General features: G+C 49.1%; 1 protein-coding gene across 1 annotated transcript in view; it reads right to left on the reverse strand.

Moving 5' to 3' along the window:
* The window catches only part of LOC143941196 (reticulon-2-like), a 43,616-nt gene extending 28,425 nt beyond the window's left edge, over positions 1-15,191 (reverse strand). The window contains 6 exon segments of the mRNA XM_077463231.1: positions 3,917-4,085; positions 4,087-4,190; positions 4,193-4,303; positions 4,388-4,432; positions 13,401-13,451; positions 15,033-15,191. Coding sequence (XP_077319357.1) covers positions 3,917-4,085; positions 4,087-4,190; positions 4,193-4,303; positions 4,388-4,432; positions 13,401-13,451; positions 15,033-15,063 — 511 coding nt within the window. The 5' untranslated portion in view covers positions 15,064-15,191.
* Between the last annotated feature and the right edge of the window lie 7,220 nt (positions 15,192-22,411).

Consider the following 22,411-nt stretch of genomic DNA (forward strand, 5'->3'; position numbering starts at 1 on the left):
CAACACTCTACATACCTCCTACACCCCATACACCAACACTCTACATTACCCCCTACACCCCATACCCCAACACTCTACATACCTCCTACATCCCACACCCCAACACTCTACATACCCCCTACACCCCATACCCCAACACTCTACATACCCCATACCCCAACACTCTACATACCCCCTACACCCCATACCCCAACACTCTACATACCCCCTACACCCCATACCCCAATACTCTACATACCCCCTACACCCCATACCCCAACACTCTACATACTCCCTACACCCCATACCCCAACACTCTACATACCCCCTACACCCCATACCCCAACACTCTACATACCCCCTACACCCCGTACCCCAACACTCTACATACCCCCTGCACACCATACCCCAACACTCTACATACCCCCTACACCCCGGTACCCCAACACTCTACATACCCCTACACCCCATACCCCAACACTCTACATACCTCCTACACCCCATACACCAACACTCTACATACCCCCTACACCCCATACCCCAACACTCTACATACCCCAACACTCTACATACCTCCTACACCCCATACCCCAACACTCTACATACCCCTACACCCCCATACACCAACACTCTACATACCCCCTACACCCCATACCCCAACACTCTACATACCCCTACAACCCACACCCCAACACTCTACATACCCCCTACACCCCATACCCCAACACTCTACATACCCCATACCCCAACACTCTACATACCCCCTACACCCCATACCCCAACACTCTACATACCCCCTACCCCCATACCCCAACACTCTACATACCCCCTACACCCCATACCCCAACACTCTACATACCCCCTACACCCCATACCCCAACACTCTACATACCCCCTACACCCCATACCCCAACACTCTACATACCCCCTACACCCCATACCCCAACACTCTACATACCCCCTACACCCCCGTACCCCAACACTCTACATACCCCCTACACCCCGTACCCCAACACTCTACATACCCCCTACACCCCGTACCCCAACACTCTACATACCCCCTACACCCCATACCCCAACACTCTACATACCCCTACACCCCATACCCCAACACTCTACATACCCCCTACACCCCATACCCCAACCACTCTACATACCCCCTACACCCCATACCCCAACACTCTACATACCCCCTACACCCCATACCCCAATACTCTACATACCCCCTACACCCCATACCCCAACACTCTACATACTCCCTACACCCCATACCCCAACACTCTACATACCCCCTACACCCCATACCCCAACACTCTACATACCCCCTACACCCCGTACCCCCAACACTCTAGCATACCCCCTCACCCCGTACCCCAACACTCTACATACCCCCCACCTGCAGCAACCCATACCCCAACACTCTACATACCCCCCCGCTACCCAACACTCACATACCCTACACCCCATACACCCAACACTCTACATACACCCCTACACCCCATACCCCAACACTCTACATACCCTACACCTCACATACCTCCTACACCCCATACCCCAACACTCTACATACCTCCTACACCCATACACCAACACTCTACATACCCCCTACACCCCATACCCAACACTCTACATACCTCCTACATCCCCAACCCCAACACTCTACATACCCCCCTACACACATACCCCAACACTCTACATACCCCATACCCCAACACTCTACATACCCCCTACACCCCATAACCCCAACAACTCTACATACCCCCTACACCCCATACCCCAACACTCTACATACCCCCTACACCCCATACCCCAACACTCTACATACCCCCTACACCCCATACCCAACACTCTACATACCTCCTACACCCCATACACCAACACTCTACATACCCCCTACACCCCATACCCCAACACTCTACATACCTCCTACATCCCATACCCCAACAGTCTACATACCCCCTACATCCCATACCCCAACAGTCTACATACCCCACACCCCTAACCCCAACCCCCAACACTCTACATACCCCCCTACACCCCATACCCCAACACTCTACATACCCCCTACACCCCATACCCCAACACTCTACTTACCCCCTACACCCATACCCCAACACCCTACATACCCCTACACTCATACCCAAATACTCTACATACCCCTACACCCCATACCCCAACACTCTACATACCTACACCCCCCATACCCCCAACACTCTACATACCCCATACCCCAACACTCTACATACCCCCTACACCCCATACCCCAACACTTCTCATACCCCCTATACCCCATACCCCAACACCCCATACCCCAACACTCTACATACCCCCTACACCCCATACCCCAACACTCTACATACCCCCTACACCCTACACCCCATACCCCAACACTCTACATACCCCCTACACCCCAACACTCTACATACCCCCTACACCCATACCCCAACAATCTACATACCCCCTACACCCCATACCCCAACACTCTACATACCCCTACACCCCCATACCCCAACACTCTACATACCCCTACACCCCAACACTCTACATCGTTACTCAGTCCTGATACTCTACAACATCGTTACTTAGTCCTGATACCCTAAAACACAGATACTAAGCCCTAAATGCTCTACAACATCAATACACACTCAGCCTGACACCCTACAAGATCAGCACACACCTCCTACACCCCCCCCCCCCCCCCGATAACCAAACCCTAATACTCTACAGCACCGATGCTAAGCCCTGATACTCTACAACACTGATACTCAGCCCTGAAGCCCTACTACAATGATACTCAGTCCTGATACCCTACAACACAGCTACTAATCCCTGATAATCTGCAACACCGATACTCAGCCCTGATACCCTACAACAGGGATATGCAATTAGCGGACCTCCAGCTGTTGCAAAACTACAAGTCCCATCATGCCTCTGGCTGTCATGCTTGTGGCTGTCAGAGTCTTGCTATGCCTCATGGGACTTGTGGTTCTGCAACAGCTGGAGGTCCGCAAATTGCATATCCCTGCCCTACAACATCGAAACTCTGCCCTGATACCCTACAACACTGATACTCAGCCCTGATATTCTACAACATCGATACACAACCAGCCCAACACCCTACAAGATCAGCACACACCTCCTACACCCCCCATAACCCAGCCCTAATACTCTACAACACCGATACTCAGTCCTGATACCCTAAAACACAGATAATAAGCCCTGATGCTCTACAACACCGATACTAAGCCCTGATACTCTACAACACTGATACCCGGCCCTGATACCCTACAACATCGATACACAACCAGCCCAACACCCTACAAGATCAGCACACACCTCCTACACCCCTCCATAACCCAGCCCTAATACTCTACAACATCGATACTCAGTCCTGATACTCTACAACGTTGATACTCAGTCCTGATACTCTACTACACCGATACTCAGCCTTGATACTCTACGACATCGATACTCAGTCCTGATACTCTACGACATCGATACTCAGTTCTGATACTCTACGACACAGATACTAAGCCCTGATACTCTACAACATCGATACTCAGCCCTGATACTCTACGCACAGATACTCAGCCCTGATACTCGACAACATCGATACTCAGCCCTGATACTCTACGCACAGATACTCAGCCCTGATACTCTACAACATCGATACTCAGCCCTGATACTCTACAACACTGATACTCAGCCCTGATATTCTACAACATCGATACACACCCAGCCCAACACCCTACAAGATCAGCACACACCTCCTACACCCCTCCATAACCCAGCCCTAATACTCTACATCACCACTACACATCTCTGATACCCATAAACTGGTGTCTTCTCCAGTTAGCCTTTAGTCACCTTCTGGATGTGTAGCGGTGAACGCGGCTCTCTATGACTACACAATGTACATTTCATTCTTCTCACCTACAGCGTGAAGATCTGGTCTTGGCTAGAGGTTGGTGAAGATCCGGTCTTAGATGAGGTTGGTGAAGATCCAGTCTTGGCTGAGGTTGGTGAAGGTCCAGTCTTGGCTGAGGTCGTTCCATGAAGGTCATCTCCTCGTGACCCCTGAGTGGTGGCAGGGCTTGGGTCATGTGACGCACCCTTCTCTAGAAGAACATAGGACGCTATGTCCTCACCTGGTTCTTCTTTCCGAGTACCCAGGCCTCTGCCCAGGCCACGCCCCCTGCGGCCCCTAGCTGGGGGCGGGCTATAGGTATGGAGCTTCCAATAGTGATGTAGGAGAAGGTGGGTTCCTGAGGTGAAGGTAGGGGCCACAGGTCAGCCAGGGTCACCGTGGCGTCATCGACATCATCTGCAATAAATATACAAAGGTGAAATGGGCGGTGACGGAGGCAAGTCCCTATTCCCCACGCTCGGTGAATTGGGGAACACCTACACTGATCCTCGGGGGCCGGATAGGAGGAGTCTGGCGTATGGACTTCTGATCTCATTGGTTCACACACAGACCATGAAGAGCCGGAAGGCCAATTGAGGAAGGACAAGAAACAAGACATGAGAGAAAATCACGGGACAGTCTACACACCGACATATACAAACAAGATGGGCCGCCAGGCACTGGGTGACCCGAACAGGAAACAGTACAATTCCTGAGCAGGAAGTCCCCTGAGCGCAGCAGAATATCTTCCCCTCTCAAATCTGAGGGAGGATGTTAACAACGCCGCACAGGGGTCCCTTGTGAGGGACAATGATAGAGACTTGTGGAGGGCAAAACATTCCAAAAAAACAGTAACAATAAGGAAACAGAATACAGACCGGTCACTATACACTATAATAGTATATACCCCTACAGGCCGGGTATTATATATCACTATCATATAATAATATCCATATATACTGACCGGGCCTTATATATTAGCATCAATATAATCTCTTTACAGACCAGTTATTATATATTGCTATATATATATATCATATAATAATATCTCTATACAAACCAACCATTATATATATATAATGTATATAGAGTATCTGACAAAAGTAAGTACACCCTCAGTGACATTCCTTCTCTCTTTTCATGTGACAACACTGAAGAAATGACACTTGTCTACAATGTAAAGTAGTGAGTGTACAGCTTGTATAACAGTGTAAATTTCCTGTCCCCTCAAAATAACTCAACACACAGCCATTAATGTCTAAACCGCTGGCAACAAAAGTCAGGACACCCCTAAGTGAAAATCTCCAAACTGGGCCCAAAGTGTCAATATTTGTGTGGCCGCCATTATTTTCCAGCACTGCCTTCACCCTCTTGGGCATGGAGGTCAGCAGAGCTTCACAGGTTGTCACTGGAGTCCACTTCCCCTCCCCCATGATGACATCACAGAGCTGGTGGATGTTGGAGTCCTTCCCCTCCTCCACCTTCTGTTTGAGGATGTCCCACAGATGATCAATAGGGTTTTAGGTCTGGAGACATGCTTGGCCAGTCCATCACCTTTTACCCTCAGCTTCTTTAGCAAGGCAGTGGTGGTGTTGGAGGTGTGTTTGGGGTGGTTATCATGTTGAAATACTGCCCTGCGGTCCAGTCTCTGAAGGGAGGGGATCATGCTCTGCTTCAGTATGTCACAGTACATGTTGGCATTCATGGTCCCCTCAATGATCTGTAGCCCCCAAGTGCCGGCAGCACTCATGCAGCCCCAGACCATGACACCCCCACCACCATGCCTGACTGTAGACAAGACACACTTGTCTTTGTCCTCCTCACCTGGTTGCCCCCACACACGCCTGACACCATCTGACACCAGATACCTTTATCTTGGTCTCATCAGACCACAGGACATGGTTCCAGTAATCCATCTCCTTAGTCTGCTTGTCTTCAGCAAACTGTTTGTGGTCTTTCCTTGTGCATCATCTTTAGAAGAGGCTTCCTTCTGGGACGACAGCCATGCAGACCAATTTGATGCAGTGTGCGGCGTATGGTCTGAGCACTGACAGGCTGACCCCACCCCCCCCCCCTACAACCTCTGCAGCAATGCTGGCAGCACTCATACGTCTATTTCCCAAAGACAACCTCTGGATATGACGCTGATCACGTGACCTCACACTTCTTTGGTGGACCATGGCGAGGCCTGTTCTGAGGGAACCTGTCCTGTTATACCGCTGTATGGTCTTGGCCACCGTGCTGCAGCTCAGTTTCAGGGTCTTGGCAATCTTCTTATAGCCTAGGCCATCTTTATGTAGAGCGACAATTCTTATCTTCAGATCCGCAGAGAGTCTTTGCCATGAGGTGCCATGTTGTACTTCCAGTGACCAGTATGAGAGAGTGAGAGCGATAACACCAAATTTAGCACACCTGCTCCCCATTCACACCTGAGACCTTGTAACACTAATGCCGCGTACACACGATCAAATTATCCGCCGGACTTTTGAAATGAACGGACTTGCCCATGGCTAATTGAGCCCAACTTGGAGATTTTCCCTTAGGGGTGTACTGACTTTTGTTGCCAGCCGTTTAGACATTAATGGCTGTGTGTTGAGTTTATTTTGAGGGGACAGGAAATTTACACTGTTATACAAGCTGTACACTCACTACTTTACATTGTAGACAAGTGTCATTTCTTCAGTGTTGTCACATGAAAAGAGAGAAGAAAGTGCGCATGCGCGAGGCTTCCAAGATGGCCGCGATCATCTAAAGCTCCGCTGCCTCGCGGAACAACGGAACCCCTACCGCACGGCACGGCTACCCTTCCGCTTCCCGAGCTATAGGGGCGGAATCCCGAAGTGTTGGGGCACATTTCTGAATGACCGGTGGACTGGCTAAACGCAATCTCGGCCCGCTGTTCGCTTCATTGGACGTGAGGGAGAAATCCAAGATGGCCACCGCAGCACAGCTCCTGTCTCAGGATCACAGATCCGCAGGCACAGTGGATTTCAGGTCAGATACAGACTTTCCTCCTCCTCCACGCCACCCCAGGCAACCCCAGGGGTCTCCCCAAGGAAGCCACACCGTCCCCGGCCTCCACGGTCTCTCTGCTGGAACGCACCATCCAGGAGTTCTCTCCCTCCCCAGCGGGGACCTACAGAGTTACCCAGACCGCCATGGCCCCCCACGAGGCTGCTCATACAGACCCAGTCTCCCACATGGATGCCCTGTTTGGCAAATTCTCTGAATTATTAGAGAGGGCCTCTCCCAAACTGCCTTGCAAATCACGGGGGAATTGAAAGCTGATTTTATTAACCTAGGCTCCCGGATCGAAACGATCGAACATAAAATGGAGGATACCATAGCCAGATCCATCCAAAACTCCAGACACATCTACTCAGTACAGGAGCAATTGGACATAGCCATGGCCCGTATAGATGACCTTGAAAATAGGTCACGCAGATATAACGTCAGAATTCGCGGGCTTCCAGAATCAATAACTGATGTGTCCAGGGCGGTGCAAGACCTCATTCAACAGCTAATCCCAGACATCCCAGCTACCAAGCTTGAACTTGACCGGGTCCATAGAACCCTCGGCCCCCTAGGAAGGATGGCACCCCGCGAGATGTTCTGGCCAAGCCACATCACTTCTCGGTGAAAGAAGAATTCATGAAGAGAGCCAGATCCCTGCAACACGTCAATTACCAGGGACACCAGGTTCAGATCTTTGCGGACCTCTCCCCCTCCACGATACAGAGACGAAGAGCTCTAAAACCCCTCTTGCTTGCAATGTCCCACAAAGACATAAAATACAAATGGGCATTCCCTTTTGCGGTCAGGTTCACGGACAAAGGGAAGTCTTTTGCCTTCTCCACTTTTCCCGAGGGGGAAAAGCTCCTCACCAAGCTGAAAATCATCTCTCAAGAAGCTGACATGGACACTTCTAACCCTAGCCAGGGATCTAACAAACGACCCACTCCTAACAGCCCACAATCCCCGTTATGGACCTCCGGAAGAGCCAAGAAGGTCAAGGATAATGCACCCACCTGAGCAACTTCCAGTCCCATTATCAATCTCTCCATTTTGTGACTGACCGTCCGAGGTCCTGGGAGAGGCCGGAGGACTGCTCCCCAAACTTGGAAAGTTTGGCCCTCCAACCCTTTTTGCCCTCCCCTTGCCTAGGACTTGTGCTACCCTTGTTCTACCCTTATCCCCATTGCCTCCAATAATCCGGGACGCTATGCAGTACTTTGTCCATCTACTGGACTGCCCGTAACCCCGCATATATTTTTTTTTGTTTACATACCCTCGAAATGGGCCCTAAGGTTGCTTTGAGGATTTCCCAGGGGGCCGCATTCCTCAGCACCCCCCCTGGATGTACCATCCTTCCTTATGCCTTAAGAACAGCGTTCATTTCTTAGCCCCAGTGTCTTCTAGGCATTATGTTTAGCCGTGCCTCAAAAGAAAAGTTCCTTTTTATGTATATTGCAGCTTTTATGTTATTGCTATTTAAAGTTGTTTTCACAGTTCGGGTAGTTACCCGACTAGGGGTCCCCAGTTCCGCGAGGGACCACATGTGTAACTCTCCCTCCCTCGGCCTTTCCCAGGCGTCTGAGGGTCGGGACTCCTGACCTTATGGGTCGGTTGTCTTCATTGTGTTTGCTTGGGATTTCGGGGGGTGTCTCCTGCTCTGATCTCCTCTTTCTCTTCTCAGGAACCCTTTCTTTCCTTGCCCTTTCTCCCCTTCTCTTCCCCCTTGATGGTAAGCTTTCCCCGTTGAATGTTTGCATGACACTATTTTTTTTCTCCTCAGGTTGGGCTGAGCCAACCCAGTCGACATGGTATCCTGGGAGACATCCTCGGGCCACCGATCTCAATGCCCTTACCAAGAACCCAGCTATAGATTGGGTAAGTGAGGTCGTTTTCAGATGCTGGGCTCCCCCTCTGCTCCATGGCTGATCCACAGGCTGCTAGGCTTAAGATAGCCTCCCACAACATTCAGGGTCTTAATTCCCCCATCAAACGGAGAAAAGCCCTCGATTACTACAAATCCCTGAAACTAGATATAATTCTGCTTCAGGAAACCCACTTTCCTATCCGGTATAGTCCCAAGTACCTACATGCCCACTTCCCTCAGTTCTTCTTAGCCAACGCGGAATCCAAGACCAAGGGGGTGGCCATTTTGATGGCCAAAACATGCAAATTCAATAAGAGTTTTGAAAAAGCGGATCCGGAGGGCAGATTTTTACTTGTAAAGGGCACTGTGGGGGACCAACTGTACTCCTTGGTCTCCTACTATGCCCCGAACACGGGTCAGGCCAAATTTTTCGAATCCATGCTACGTACCTTAGCACCTCTTTTAGAGGGGACGGTTATTGTCGGAGGAGACTCTAACGTCGCCTTTGATCAAGGACTTGATAAATCCTCCCCCTCACGTCCCCGCTTAACCAGGCCCACAAAGGCAAGCTTACGGATTGCCAAATTGCTACACGCTCATGGGCTATCCGATGTCTGGCGGGAATTAAACCCCACAAAGAGAGACTACACTCACTTCTCAGCGCCTCACCAATCATATGCACGCATAGACCACATACTTGTCCCCTCCTCGCTCCTTCCCAGGATGCTCAAAGCCTCCATCACTGACACAGTGATCTCAGATCACTCTCTTGTAATTGTGACGGCCCTGGGGGGCTCGAGTGGGAGACATCCTAGGCATTGGAGGTTAAATGAATCCCTCCTTTCGGAGCCATCACGAGTTATAGATCTCGACAAAGCATTGAAGGAATATTTTTCTATTAATGCGACTCCTGATGTCTCCCCCGAGACCCTGTGGGCGGCGCACAAAGCTTACATTAGGGGAAAATTCATGCAATTGGGTTCTCAAATAAAACGGGAAAGGCAATCAACCATCCTGAAGCTAGAAGAGGAATACTCTAAACTCAGAGCTCTTCACAAAAAGGACCCCCTCCGTACCCCCACGGCCATACTAGACAGGACTCGCTTAGAACTAAATCTCGCCCTCACCACGAAAGCTGAAAAATCAGTTAGGTGGGCTGGCCACAAATTTTACTCACAGGCGGATAAAATAGGCACTCTCCTGGCCAATAGACTCTCCCCTAGAACCAAGCTGAGCACCCTCCCTCGGATCAGAAGCGCGGGACTCCCGCCCACGTCTAATCCGGTCACAGTTCTGAATGCCTTTCAGAAATTCTACACCTCTCTCTACAGTAGCTCCCCACCCCCCAAAGATAACCTCCTCCCAAAGTTTTTGGAGGGTCTGCCCATCCCGGCCTTATCGGACGTTCACAAACAAGTTATGGAAGCCCCCTTCCAGACAGAGGAGATACTGGAAGTCATTAAGACTCTTAAAAAAAGCTCCGCCCCTGGTCCCGACGGCCTTTCGATCCCTTACTATAAAGCCTTTGCCAACACACTAGCTCCCCACCTGGCCAATCTCGGTAACCATAAAGCTAATGGAGACCCCCTGGATCCCCACCTTAACACGGCGTATATCACGGTCATCCCCAAACCTGGCAAGAACTTGGAAGATGTCAGCAACTACAGACCGATTTCCCTTATTAATAATGATCTCAAAATTCTTACGAAAGTTATGGCCAATAGGTTAGCCTCCTTTATTGGACGCTATGTCCACAAGGATCAAGTTGGTTTTATTCCCGGCAGACAGGGACCTGATCAAATTCGGAGGGCGATCGACATTATCTCCATTTTGCAGTCTAATTGGGAAGGGGGATCCGGACAATCTGGCTTCCTCCTTTCCTTAGATATTCAAAAGGCTTTCGACTCGGTCTCATGGCAGTACATCTTCCAGCTCTTTGACAGGTGGGGATTTGGGGCTCGCTTCCTTGGCTTATTACAGGCCTTATACTCCCAGCCGAGGGCCCAAATTCGAATGCAGGGATACCTTTCTGAGCCAATTCCCATCACCAGGGGGACCAGACAGGGGTGCCCCCTATCCCCCCTCATATTTGCAATAGCCATTGAAACACTGGCGATCGCAGTCCGCCACAATATGGACATTAGAGGTGTCCAATGCGGTAGTCAATCGCACAAATGTGGACTCTTCGCGGACGACATACTGTTGTTCCTCACTTCCCCCCTCACAACCCTACCCAACTTATCCCGGGTATTGGACGACTTTGCCAAGGTCTCAGGCTTGAGGGTTAATTACTCCAAGTCTGTGGCGTTGAATGTTTCTCTCCCCACTCACCAAGTCCTCTCTCTCAAACAATCCTTTCCGTTCCAATGGAGTGACACTGCCATCCAATACTTGGGTATCTCCCTCACACCTAAAATAGAGATGCTATATGCCCACAATTACCCCAAATTATACAGACAGCTGGAAACCGACCTCTCCTCATGGTCTAAACATGAATTATCCTGGCTTGGCCGGATTAACTCCATAAAAATGACCTTTCTCCCCAAAATCCTTTACTACTTTCGAGCCCTGCCAATACCAGTTCGGAAGGACCACCTTTGCTCTCTGCAAAGCAAAATACTGAAATATATTTGGGGTAATAAGGGATACCGTCTACCGCAAAACACGCTCTTCCTGCATAGACGCAGAGGGGGGCTGGGTCTGCCTAACCTCCACAAATACTACCTTGCAGCTCGCCTAGCCCAACTCTCCTCGATCTACTCCAAATATGAGAAACCGGACTGGCAGTCCATAGAACGCTGTGCGGTACCCTCCTATACACTAGATTTTTTATTATGGTGCCCGCCCAAAGCCAGGCCGCCCATCATGTCCCCATCCCTTTCTCACTCCTGTGCCCTATGGGACGGCCTTCGCAAAGAGCCTTCCCTAGTCTCCACTATAAGACCCCTTGCTCACATGTTCCGTAATCATGACTTCCCCCCCGGTCTGAACATTGAGGCCTTCAGATGGTGGTTGGACAAGGGACTATACCGGATAGGTCACTTTTTTAATTCCAGGGGTCCGATTTCCCTAGCTTATTGTATCGAACACTTAGAGCTACCAAACACAGAGAGGTTCCGCTTCCACCAAATATCTCACTACCTGAACTCACTTTGGAAAAACAAACCCCTTCCTCCTCCCTTTACTGAATATGAAGCCTGGTGTGGTGGAGTCGGGGAGCAGAGGGGTGGTATTTCAGTGATCTACACGGCTCTCACTTCCCCAACGGGTAAATCCCCCTATATGACGGCTTGGGAATCTGATCTCCAGACCTCTGGGAGTCTCGAATCCTGGCAGCTGGCCTTAGCCAGATCCTTTCGGGGGATCCAGAACACCTCACTAATGGAGGCTAGCATCAAATTGATAACCAGGTGGTACCTCACTCCAGTAAGGCTAGCCAGAATATATCCCACGGCTAATCCCTTATGTTTCAGGGGGTGCCAACTTCGTGGCTCCATGATCCACATCTGGTGGGAATGCCCTGGACTCCGTTCGTTCTGGACTAAAATATTCAAATTGATTTACTTAGTCACAGGCTGCCGGGTTTCGAGAACTCCAGAGGTTGCGTTACTCAATACCCCGATTCCTTTGATGTCTGGTAACATTCAGAAACTAACTTATTTTATTCTATTAGGAGCCAAAATTGCGATTGCCTCCGCATGGAAGCAACCCAAACCCTCCTTCCTCGCAGTTAAGAGGAAGATATCGTGGATAATGTCCCAAGAAAAACTATCAGGTATTCTGTCAGACACCACACCTAAATTCCGAAAGGTGTGGGACCCTTGGGCCCGTTACATGGGAATCTCTCTGCTGCCGGGGGTACCCCCAGGCCCTCCCCTAGGAACCAGACCTCACCCCTAAAGCACCCATCCTTACATTGATTGTGAAACATTCCCTCGCTATATCCTTCCACCCTTTCAGGACATAGCTTACCTCCCCCGACCCCTCTGTTCTCCTCTTCTCCTCCTTTCTTCTCTTCTCTGTCCTTCTAGTCGTTCTAAGATTTTGGTTTGCTCAACAGAGCTGTAATTGACAAGTTCACCATACAGTCCAATTTAATGTTGCGGTACCCACGGCAGACGATCCCCCGACTGTTTTTCCCCTCTGCGAGGGAGGGACCTGGGAGGACACTCCCTCATCCTGGCACAGCAAGTTCCCTATTAGGGGTGTCGGGATGGGGGCTCCTGGGAGTTACCCTAATAGTCCTACCTGGTGGGCTCTCCCGGGGGGGACACCCTCCGTTTACCTCTTATTGATGTAGCCCCTCGATAAGGAAGGGCTTGCCGACTGTACACTCTTGATATTGTCTGTTTTTCACTAATGTCTCATGTTTTTTTTACTTACATTGTGACAGCAGGCCCTCCCTGCTACTGCTAGTTTGTGTACTGTTTTACGTATGTAAGTGCCTTTAATATAAAATAAAATATTTTGAAAGAAAAGAGAGAAGAAATGTCACTGAGGGGTGTACTTACTTTTGTCAGATACTGTGTGTATATATAGACCAGTTATTATATATCTGTATCACATAATAAGATCCTACAGACCGATCATTATGTATGAGAAGATCCCTTTATATAATGTATACAGAGCTCATACCATCCGGGGGGCAGGAGTCCGGGGTGCTAGAGGTAGTAGATGGAGCGTCCTCTGCAGGAAGAGCAGACACATTATTATTATTACCAATGTATACTGAGTGGGGTATACACAGTATGATAGGAATGGATATTATAGACCGGGGGATGGTAGTGTAAGGACACTATATGAAGATACATACCTCAATATAATGACTGTGTACCCCCTTATATGATCCTATATATGTGTACCCCCATATATGATCTTCTATATGTGTATCCCCATATATGATCCTCTATATGTGTACCCCATATATGATCCGCTGTATGTGTACCCAATATATGATCTTCTATATATGTACCCCATATATGATCCTCTATATGTGTTCCCCCATATATGATCCTCTATATGTGTACCCCCATATATGATCCTCTATATGTGTACCCCATATATGATCTTCTATATATGTACCCCATATATGATCCTCTATATGTGTACCCCCCATGTATGATCCTCTATATTTGTACCCCCATATATGATCTTCTATATGTGTACCCCATATATGATCCTCTATATGTGTTCCCCATATATGATCCTCTATATGTGTACCCCATATATGATTCTCTATATGTGTACCCCCATATATGATCTTATATATATATGTACCCCCATGTATGATCCTCTATATGTGTACCCCCCATATATGATACTCTATATGTGTACCCCATATATGATCCTCTATATGTGTACCCTCATATATGATCCTCTATATGTGTACCCCACATATATGATCCTCTATATGTGTACCCCACATATATGATCCTCTATATGTGTACCCCACATATATGATCCTCTATATGTGTACCCCATATATGAGCCTCTATATGTGTACCCCCATGTATGATCCTCTATATGTGTACCCCATATATGATCCTTTGTATGTGTACCCCCATGTATGATCCTCTATATGTGTACCCCACATATGATCCTCTATATGTGTACCCCCATGCACATGAGGTGATGGAACAAAAACAAGATTTTATGTATTTGGGAATGAGCCCCGGACACAGAGATATTCTATATGGTACAATCACACCCGGGATATACACATGGAGAAGAGATGATGGACATGACACATGTATACAGCTGGTTGTGTACATATATATGTGTGTGAGTATACATGTATATATGTGTGTGTGTGTGTGAGTATACATGTATATATATGTGTGTGTGTGTGTGTGTGTGTGTGTGTGTGTGTGTGTGTGTGTGAGTATACATGTATATATGTGTGTGTGTGTGTGAGTATACATGTATATATGTGTGTGTGTGTGTGTGTGTATACATGTGTGTGTGTGTGTGTGTGTGTGAGTATACATGTATACATGTATGTGTGTGTGTGTGTGTGAGTATACATGTATACATGTATGTGTGTGTGTGTGTGTGAGTATACATGTATATATGTGTGTGTGTGTGTGTGAGTATACATGTATATGTGTGTGTGTGTGTGAGTATACATGTATATATGTGTGTGTGTGTGTGTGAGTATACATGTATATGTGTGTGTGTGTGTGTCAGGCCTGCGGCGGGCGGCTCACAATCAGACACAATGGATAGAGAGGAGAAGAAGGACACAATGACACAGCAGGACGGACTTACTGCAATGTGTGAACGACAGGACGTGTCCCATATCCTCCGATGGCCTGTGACACCCATACAGCCCCGGCACAGCACACTATACTCACCATACACACCATCACACAGACCGGAGGAGCTGGGAGGGGCCCCACACAGACAAAGGACCACAGAGGAGGAGGGGCCACAACCACCACCGCTACCATGACAGCAACCGATACAATGATGATCGAGGAGATCACACACACCGATACAATGTACCGAATGATGATCGAGGAGATCGCACAACGATACAATGTACCGAATGATGATCGAGTAGATCTCACACCGATACAATGTACTGAATGATGATCGAGGAGATCACACACCGATATAATGTACCGAATGATGATCGAGAAGATCACACATCGATACAATGTACCGAATGATGATCGAGGAGATCACACACCGATACAATGTACCGAATGATGATCGAGTAGATCTCACACCGATACAATGTACAGAATGATGATCGAGGAGATCACACACCGATACAATGTACTGAATGATGATCGAGTAGATCTCACACCGATACAATGTACTGAATGATGATCGAGGAGATCACTCACACCGATACAATGTACCGAATGATGATCGAGTAGATCGCACACCGATATAATGTACTGAATGATGATCGAAGAGATCACACACACCGATACAATGTACCGAATGATGATCGAGGAGATCACACACCGATACAATGTACCGAATGATGATCGAGGAGATCACACATCGATACAATGTACCAAATGATGATCGAGGAGATCACACACCGATACAATGTACCGAATGATGATCGAGTAGATCTCACACCGATACAATGTACAGAATGATGATCGAGGAGATCACACACCGATACAATGTACTGAATGATGATCGAGTAGATCTCACACCGATACAATGTACTGAATGATGATCGAGGAGATCACACACACCGATACAATGTACCGAATGATGATCGAGTAGATCGCACACCGATATAATGTACTGAATGATGATCGAAGAGATCACACACACCGATACAATGTACCGAATGATGATCGAGGAGATCACACACCGATACAATGTACCGAATGATGATCGAGGAGATCACACATCGATACAATGTACCAAATGATGATCGAGGAGATCACACACCGATACAATATACCAAATGATGATCGAGGAGATCACACACCGATACAATGTACCGAATGATGATCGAGGAGATCACACACCGATACAATGTACCGAATGATGATCGAGGAGATCGCACACCGATACAATGTACCGAATGATGATCGAGGAGATCACACAACTATACAATGTACCGAATGATGATCGAGGAGATCACACACCGATACAATGTACCGAATGAAGATCGAGGAGATCACACACCGATGCAATGTACCAAATGATGATCGAGGAGATCACACACCGATACAATGTACCAAATGATGATCGAGAAGATCACACATCGATACAATGTACCGAATGATGATCGAGGAGATCACACACCGACACAATGTACCAAATGATGATCGAGAAGATCACACATCGATACAATGTACCGAATGATGATCGAGGAGATCACACACACCGATACAATGTACCGAATGATGATCGAGGAGATCACACACACCGATACAATGTACCGAATGATGATCGAGGAGATCACACCGATACAATGTATACAGAGGAATAATAGAGAATATAATGAACTGACATGTATATAATAATAACAATTATAATAGAAAGAATAAAAAAAATTAATTATTTTTACAATAATTTAGGGCCCCCCCCCTAATCCCACCCAAAATTATCTGGTGTCATCCGGTGTCCATATTCCCATCATCCGGTGTCCATATTCCCGTCAACTGGTGTCCATATTCCCATCATCCGGTGTCCATATTCCCGGTCATCGGGTGTCCATATTCCCATCATCCTGTGTTCATATTCCCGTTATCCGGTGTTCATATTCCCCTCATCCGGTGTCCATACTCCCGTCATCCGGTGTCCATATTCCCGGTCATCCGGTGTCCATATTCCCATCATCCGGTGTCCATATTCCCGGTCATCCCGTGTCCATATTCCCATCATCCGGTGTCCATATTCCCATCATCCGGTGTCCATATTCCCGGTCATCCGGTATCCATATTCCCATCATCCGGTGTCCATATTCCCGGTCATCCGGTGTCCATATTCCCGGTCATCCCGTGTCCATATTCCCATCATCCGGTGTCCATATTCCATCATCCTGTGTCCATATTTCTGGTCATCCGGTGTCCATATTCCTGGTCATCCGGTATCCATATTCCCGTCATCCGGTGTCCATATTCCCGTCATCCGGTGTCCATATTCCCGGTCATCCGGTGTCCATATTCCCGGTCATCCGCTGTCCATATTCCCATCATCCTGTGTCCATATTCCCGGTCATCCAGTGTCCATATTCCCATCATCCGGTGTCCATATTCCTGGTCATCCGGTATCCATATTCCCATCATCCGGGGTCCATATTCTCGTCATCCGGTGTCCATATTCCCATCATCCGGTGTCCATATTCCAATCATCCGGTGTCCATATTCCCGGTCATCCGATGTCCATATTCCCATCATCCGGTGTCCATATTCCCATCATTCCCATCATCCGGTGTCCATATTCCTGTCATCCGGTGTCCATATTCCCGGTCATCCGGTGTCCATATTCCCATCATCCAGTGTCCATATTCCCATCATCCAGTGTCCATATTCTCGGTCATCCGGTGTCTATATTCCTGGTCATCCGGTGTCCATATTCCCATCATCCGGTGTCCATATTCCCGGTCATCCGGTGTCCATATTCCCGGTCATCCGGTGTCAATATTCCCATCATCCAGTGTCCATATTCCCATCATCCAGTGTCCATATTCTCGGTCATCCGGTGTCTATATTCCTGGTCATCCGGTGTCCATATTCCCATCATCCGGTGTCCATATTCCCGGTCATCCGGTGTCCATATTCCCGGTCATCCGGTGTCCATATTCCCGGTCATCCAGTGTCCATATTCCCATCATCCGGTGTCCATATTCCTGGTCATCCGGTATCCATATTCCCATCATCCGGGGTCCATATTCTCGTCATCCGGTGTCCATATTCCCATCATCCGGTGTCCATATTCCAATCATCCGGTGTCCATATTCCCGGTCATCCGATGTCCATATTCCCATCATCCGGTGTCCATATTCCCATCATTCCCATCATCCGGTGTCCATATTCCTGTCATCCGGTGTCCATATTCCCGGTCATCCGGTGTCCATATTCCCATCATCCAGTGTCCATATTCTCGGTCATCCGGTGTCTATATTCCTGGTCATCCTGTGTCCATATTCCCATCATCCGGTGTCCATATTCCCGGTCATCCGGTGTCCATATTCCCGGTCATCCGGTGTCCATATTCCCATCATCCAGTGTCCATATTCCCATCATCCAGTGTCCATATTCTCGGTCATCCGGTGTCCATATTCCCATCATCCAGTGTCCATATTCCCATCATCCGGTGTCCATATTCCCATCATCCGGTGTCCATATTCCCGGTCATCCGGTGTCCATATTCCCATCATCCTGTGTCCATATTCCCGGTCATCCGGTGTCCATATTCCCATCATCCGGTGTCCATATTCCTGGTCATCCGGTATCCATATTCCCGTCATCCGGGGTCCATATTCCCGGTCATCCGATGTCCATATTCCCGGTCATCCGGTGTCCATATTCCCATCATTCCCATCATCCGGTGTCCATATTCCCGTCATCCGGTGTCCATATTCCCGGTCATCCGGTGTCCATATTCCCATCATCCGGTGTCCATATTCCCGGTCATCCGGTGTCTATATTCCTGGTCATCCGGTGTCCATATTCCCATCATTCCCATCATCCGGTGTCCATATTCCCGTCATCCGGTGTCCATATTCCCGGTCATCCGGTGTCCATATTCCCATCATCCGGTGTCCGTATTCCCGGTCATCCGGTGTCCATATTCCCATCATCCGGTGTCCATATTCCCGGTCATCCGGTGTCCATATTCCCATCATCCGGTGTCCATATTCCCGGTCATCCGATGTCCATATTCCCGGTCATCCGGTGTCCATATTCCCGGTCATCCGGTGTCCATATTCCCGGTCATCCGGTGTCCATATTCCCATCATCCGGTGTCCATATTCCCGGTCATCCGGTGTCTATATTCCTGGTCATCCGGTGTCCATATTCCCATCATCCGGTGTCCATATTCCCGGTCATCCGGTGTCCATATTCCCGGTCATCCGGTGTCCATATTCCCATCATCCGGTGTCCATATTCCCGGTCATCCGGTGTCTATATTCCTGGTCATCCGGTGTCCATATTCCCATCATCCGGTGTCCATATTCCCGGTCACCCGGTGTCCATATTCCCATCATCCGGTGTCCATATTCCTGGTCATCCGGTGTCCATATTCCCATCATCCGGTGTCCATATTCCCATCATCCGGTGTCCATATTCCCATCATCCGGTGTCCATATTCCCATCATCCTGTGTTCATATTCCCCTCATCCGGTGTCCATACTCCCGTCATCCGGTGTCCATATTCCCGGTCATCCGGTGTCCATATTCCCGGTCATCCGGTGTCCATATTCCCATCATCCGGTGTCCATATTCCTGGTCATCCGGTGTCCATATTCCCATCATCCGGTGTCCATATTCCCATCATCCGGTGTCCATATTTCCGGTCATCCGGTATCCATATTCCCATCATCCGGTGTCCATATTCCCATCATCCGGTGTCCATATTCCTGGTCATCCGGTGTCCATATTCCCGTCATCCGGTGTCCATATTTCCATCATCCTGTGTCCATATTCCTGGTCATCCGGTATCCATATTCCCGTCATCCGGTGTCCATATTCCAGTCATCCGGTGTCCATATTCCCGGTCATCCGGTGTCCATATTCCCATCATCCGGTGTCCATATTCCCGGTTATCCGGTGTCCATATTACTGGTCATCCGGTGTCTATATTCCCATCATCCTGTGTCCATATTCCCGGTCATCCGGTGTCTATATTCCCATCATCCGGTGTCCATATTCCCGGTCATCCTGTGTCCATATTCCCATCATCCGGTGTCCATATTCCTGGTCATCCGGTGTCCATATTCCCGGTCATCCGGTGTCCATATTCCCGGTCATCCGGTGTCCATATTCCCATCATCCGGTGTCCATATTCCCGGTCATCCGGTGTCCATATTCCCATCATCCGGTGTCCATATTCCCATCATCCTGTGTCCATATTCCCATCATCCTGTGTCCATATTCCCATCATCCAGTGTCAATATTCCCGTCATCCGGTGTTCATATTCCCGTCATCCGATGTTCATATTCCCGTCATCCGGTGTCCATATTCCCGTCATCCGGTGTCCATATTCCCATCATCCGGTGTCCATACTCCCGTCATCCGGTGTCCATATTCCTGGTCATCCGGTGTCCATATTCCCATCATCCGGTGTCCATATTCCCATCATCCGGTGTCCATATTCCCATCATCCGGTGTCCATATTCCCATCATCCTGTGTTCATATTCCCGTCATCCGGTGTCCATATTCCCATCATCCGGTGTCCATACTCCCGTCATCCGGTGTCCATATTCCTGGTCATCCGGTGTCCATATTCCCATCATCCGGTGTCCATATTCCCATCATCCCGTGTCCATATTCCCATCATCCGGTGTCCATATTCCCATCATCCTGTGTTCATATTCCCGTCATCCGGTGTTCATATTCCCGTCATCCGGTGTCCATATTCCCCTCATCCGGTGTCCATACTCCCGTCATCCGGTGTCCATATTCCCGGTCATCCGGTGTCCATATTCCTGGTCATCCGGTGTCCATATTCCCATCATCCGGTGTCCATATTCCCGGTCATCCGGTGTCCATATTCCCATCATCCGGTGTCCATATTCCCATCATCCGGTGTCCATATTCCTGGTCATCCGGTATCCATATTCCCATCATCCGGTGTCCATATTCCCATCATCCGGTGTCCATATTCCTGGTCATCCGGTGTCCATATTCCCGTCATCCGGTGTCCATATTTCCATCATCCTGTGTCCATATTCCTGGTCATCCGGTATCCATATTCCCGTCATCCGGTGTCCATATTCCCGTCATCCGGTGTCCACATTCCCGGTCATCCGGTGTCCATATTCCCATCATCCGGTGTCCATATTCCCGGTCATCCGGTGTCCATATTCCCGGTCATCCGGTGTCCATATTCCCATCATCCGGTGTCCATATTCCCGGTCATCCGGTGTCCATATTCCCATCATCCGGTGTCCACATTCCCGGTCATCCGGTGTCCATATTCCCATCATCCGGTGTCCATATTCCCATCATCCGGTGTCCAAATTCCCGGTCATCCGGTGTCCATATTCCTGGTCATCCGGTGTCCATATTCCCGTCATCCGGTGTCCATATTTCCATCATCCTGTGTCCATATTCCTGGTCATCCGGTATCCATATTCCCGTCATCCGGTGTCCATATTCCCGTCATCCGGTGTCCACATTCCCGGTCATCCGGTGTCCATATTCCCATCATCCGGTGTCCATATTCCCGGTCATCCGGTGTCCATATTCCCGGTCATCCGGTGTCCATATTCCCATCATCCGGTGTCCATATTCCCGGTCATCCGGTGTCCATATTCCCATCATCCGGTGTCCACATTCCCGGTCATCCGGTGTCCATATTCCCATCATCCGGTGTCCATATTCCCATCATCCGGTGTCCAAATTCCCGGTCATCCGGTGTCCATATTCCTGGTCATCCGGTGTCCATATTTCCATCATCCTGTGTCCATATTCCCGGTCATCCGGTATCCATATTCCCGTCATCCGGTGTCCATATTCCCGTCATCCGGTGTCCATATTCCCAGTCATCCGGTGTCCATATTCCCATCATCCGGTGTCCATATTCCCATCATCCTGTGTCCATATTCCCGTCATCCGGTGTCCATATTCCCGGTCATCCGGTGTCCATATTCCCGTCATCCGGTGTCCATATTCCCGGTCATCCGGTGTCCATATTCCCGTCATCCGGTGTCCATATTGCTGGTCATCTGGTGTCCATATTTCCATCATCCGGTGTCCATATTCCCATCCGGTGTCCATATTCCCATCATCCGGTGTCCATATTCCCGTCATCCGGTGTCCATATTCCCATCATCCGGTGTCCATATTCCCATCCGGTGTCCATATTCCCATCATCCGGTGTCCATATTCCCGTCATCCACTGTCCATATTCCCATCATCCGGTTTCCATATTCCCATCATCCGGTGTCCATATTCCCGGTCATCCAGTGTCCATATTCCCGGTCATCCGGTGTCCATA

This window comes from Lithobates pipiens, unplaced genomic scaffold (genome assembly GCF_037356315.1).
Source record: "Lithobates pipiens isolate NorthernLeopardFrog02 unplaced genomic scaffold, aLitPip1_a1.2 Scaffold_3, whole genome shotgun sequence".
In the NCBI taxonomy this organism is placed as follows: Eukaryota; Metazoa; Chordata; class Amphibia; order Anura; family Ranidae; genus Lithobates; species Lithobates pipiens.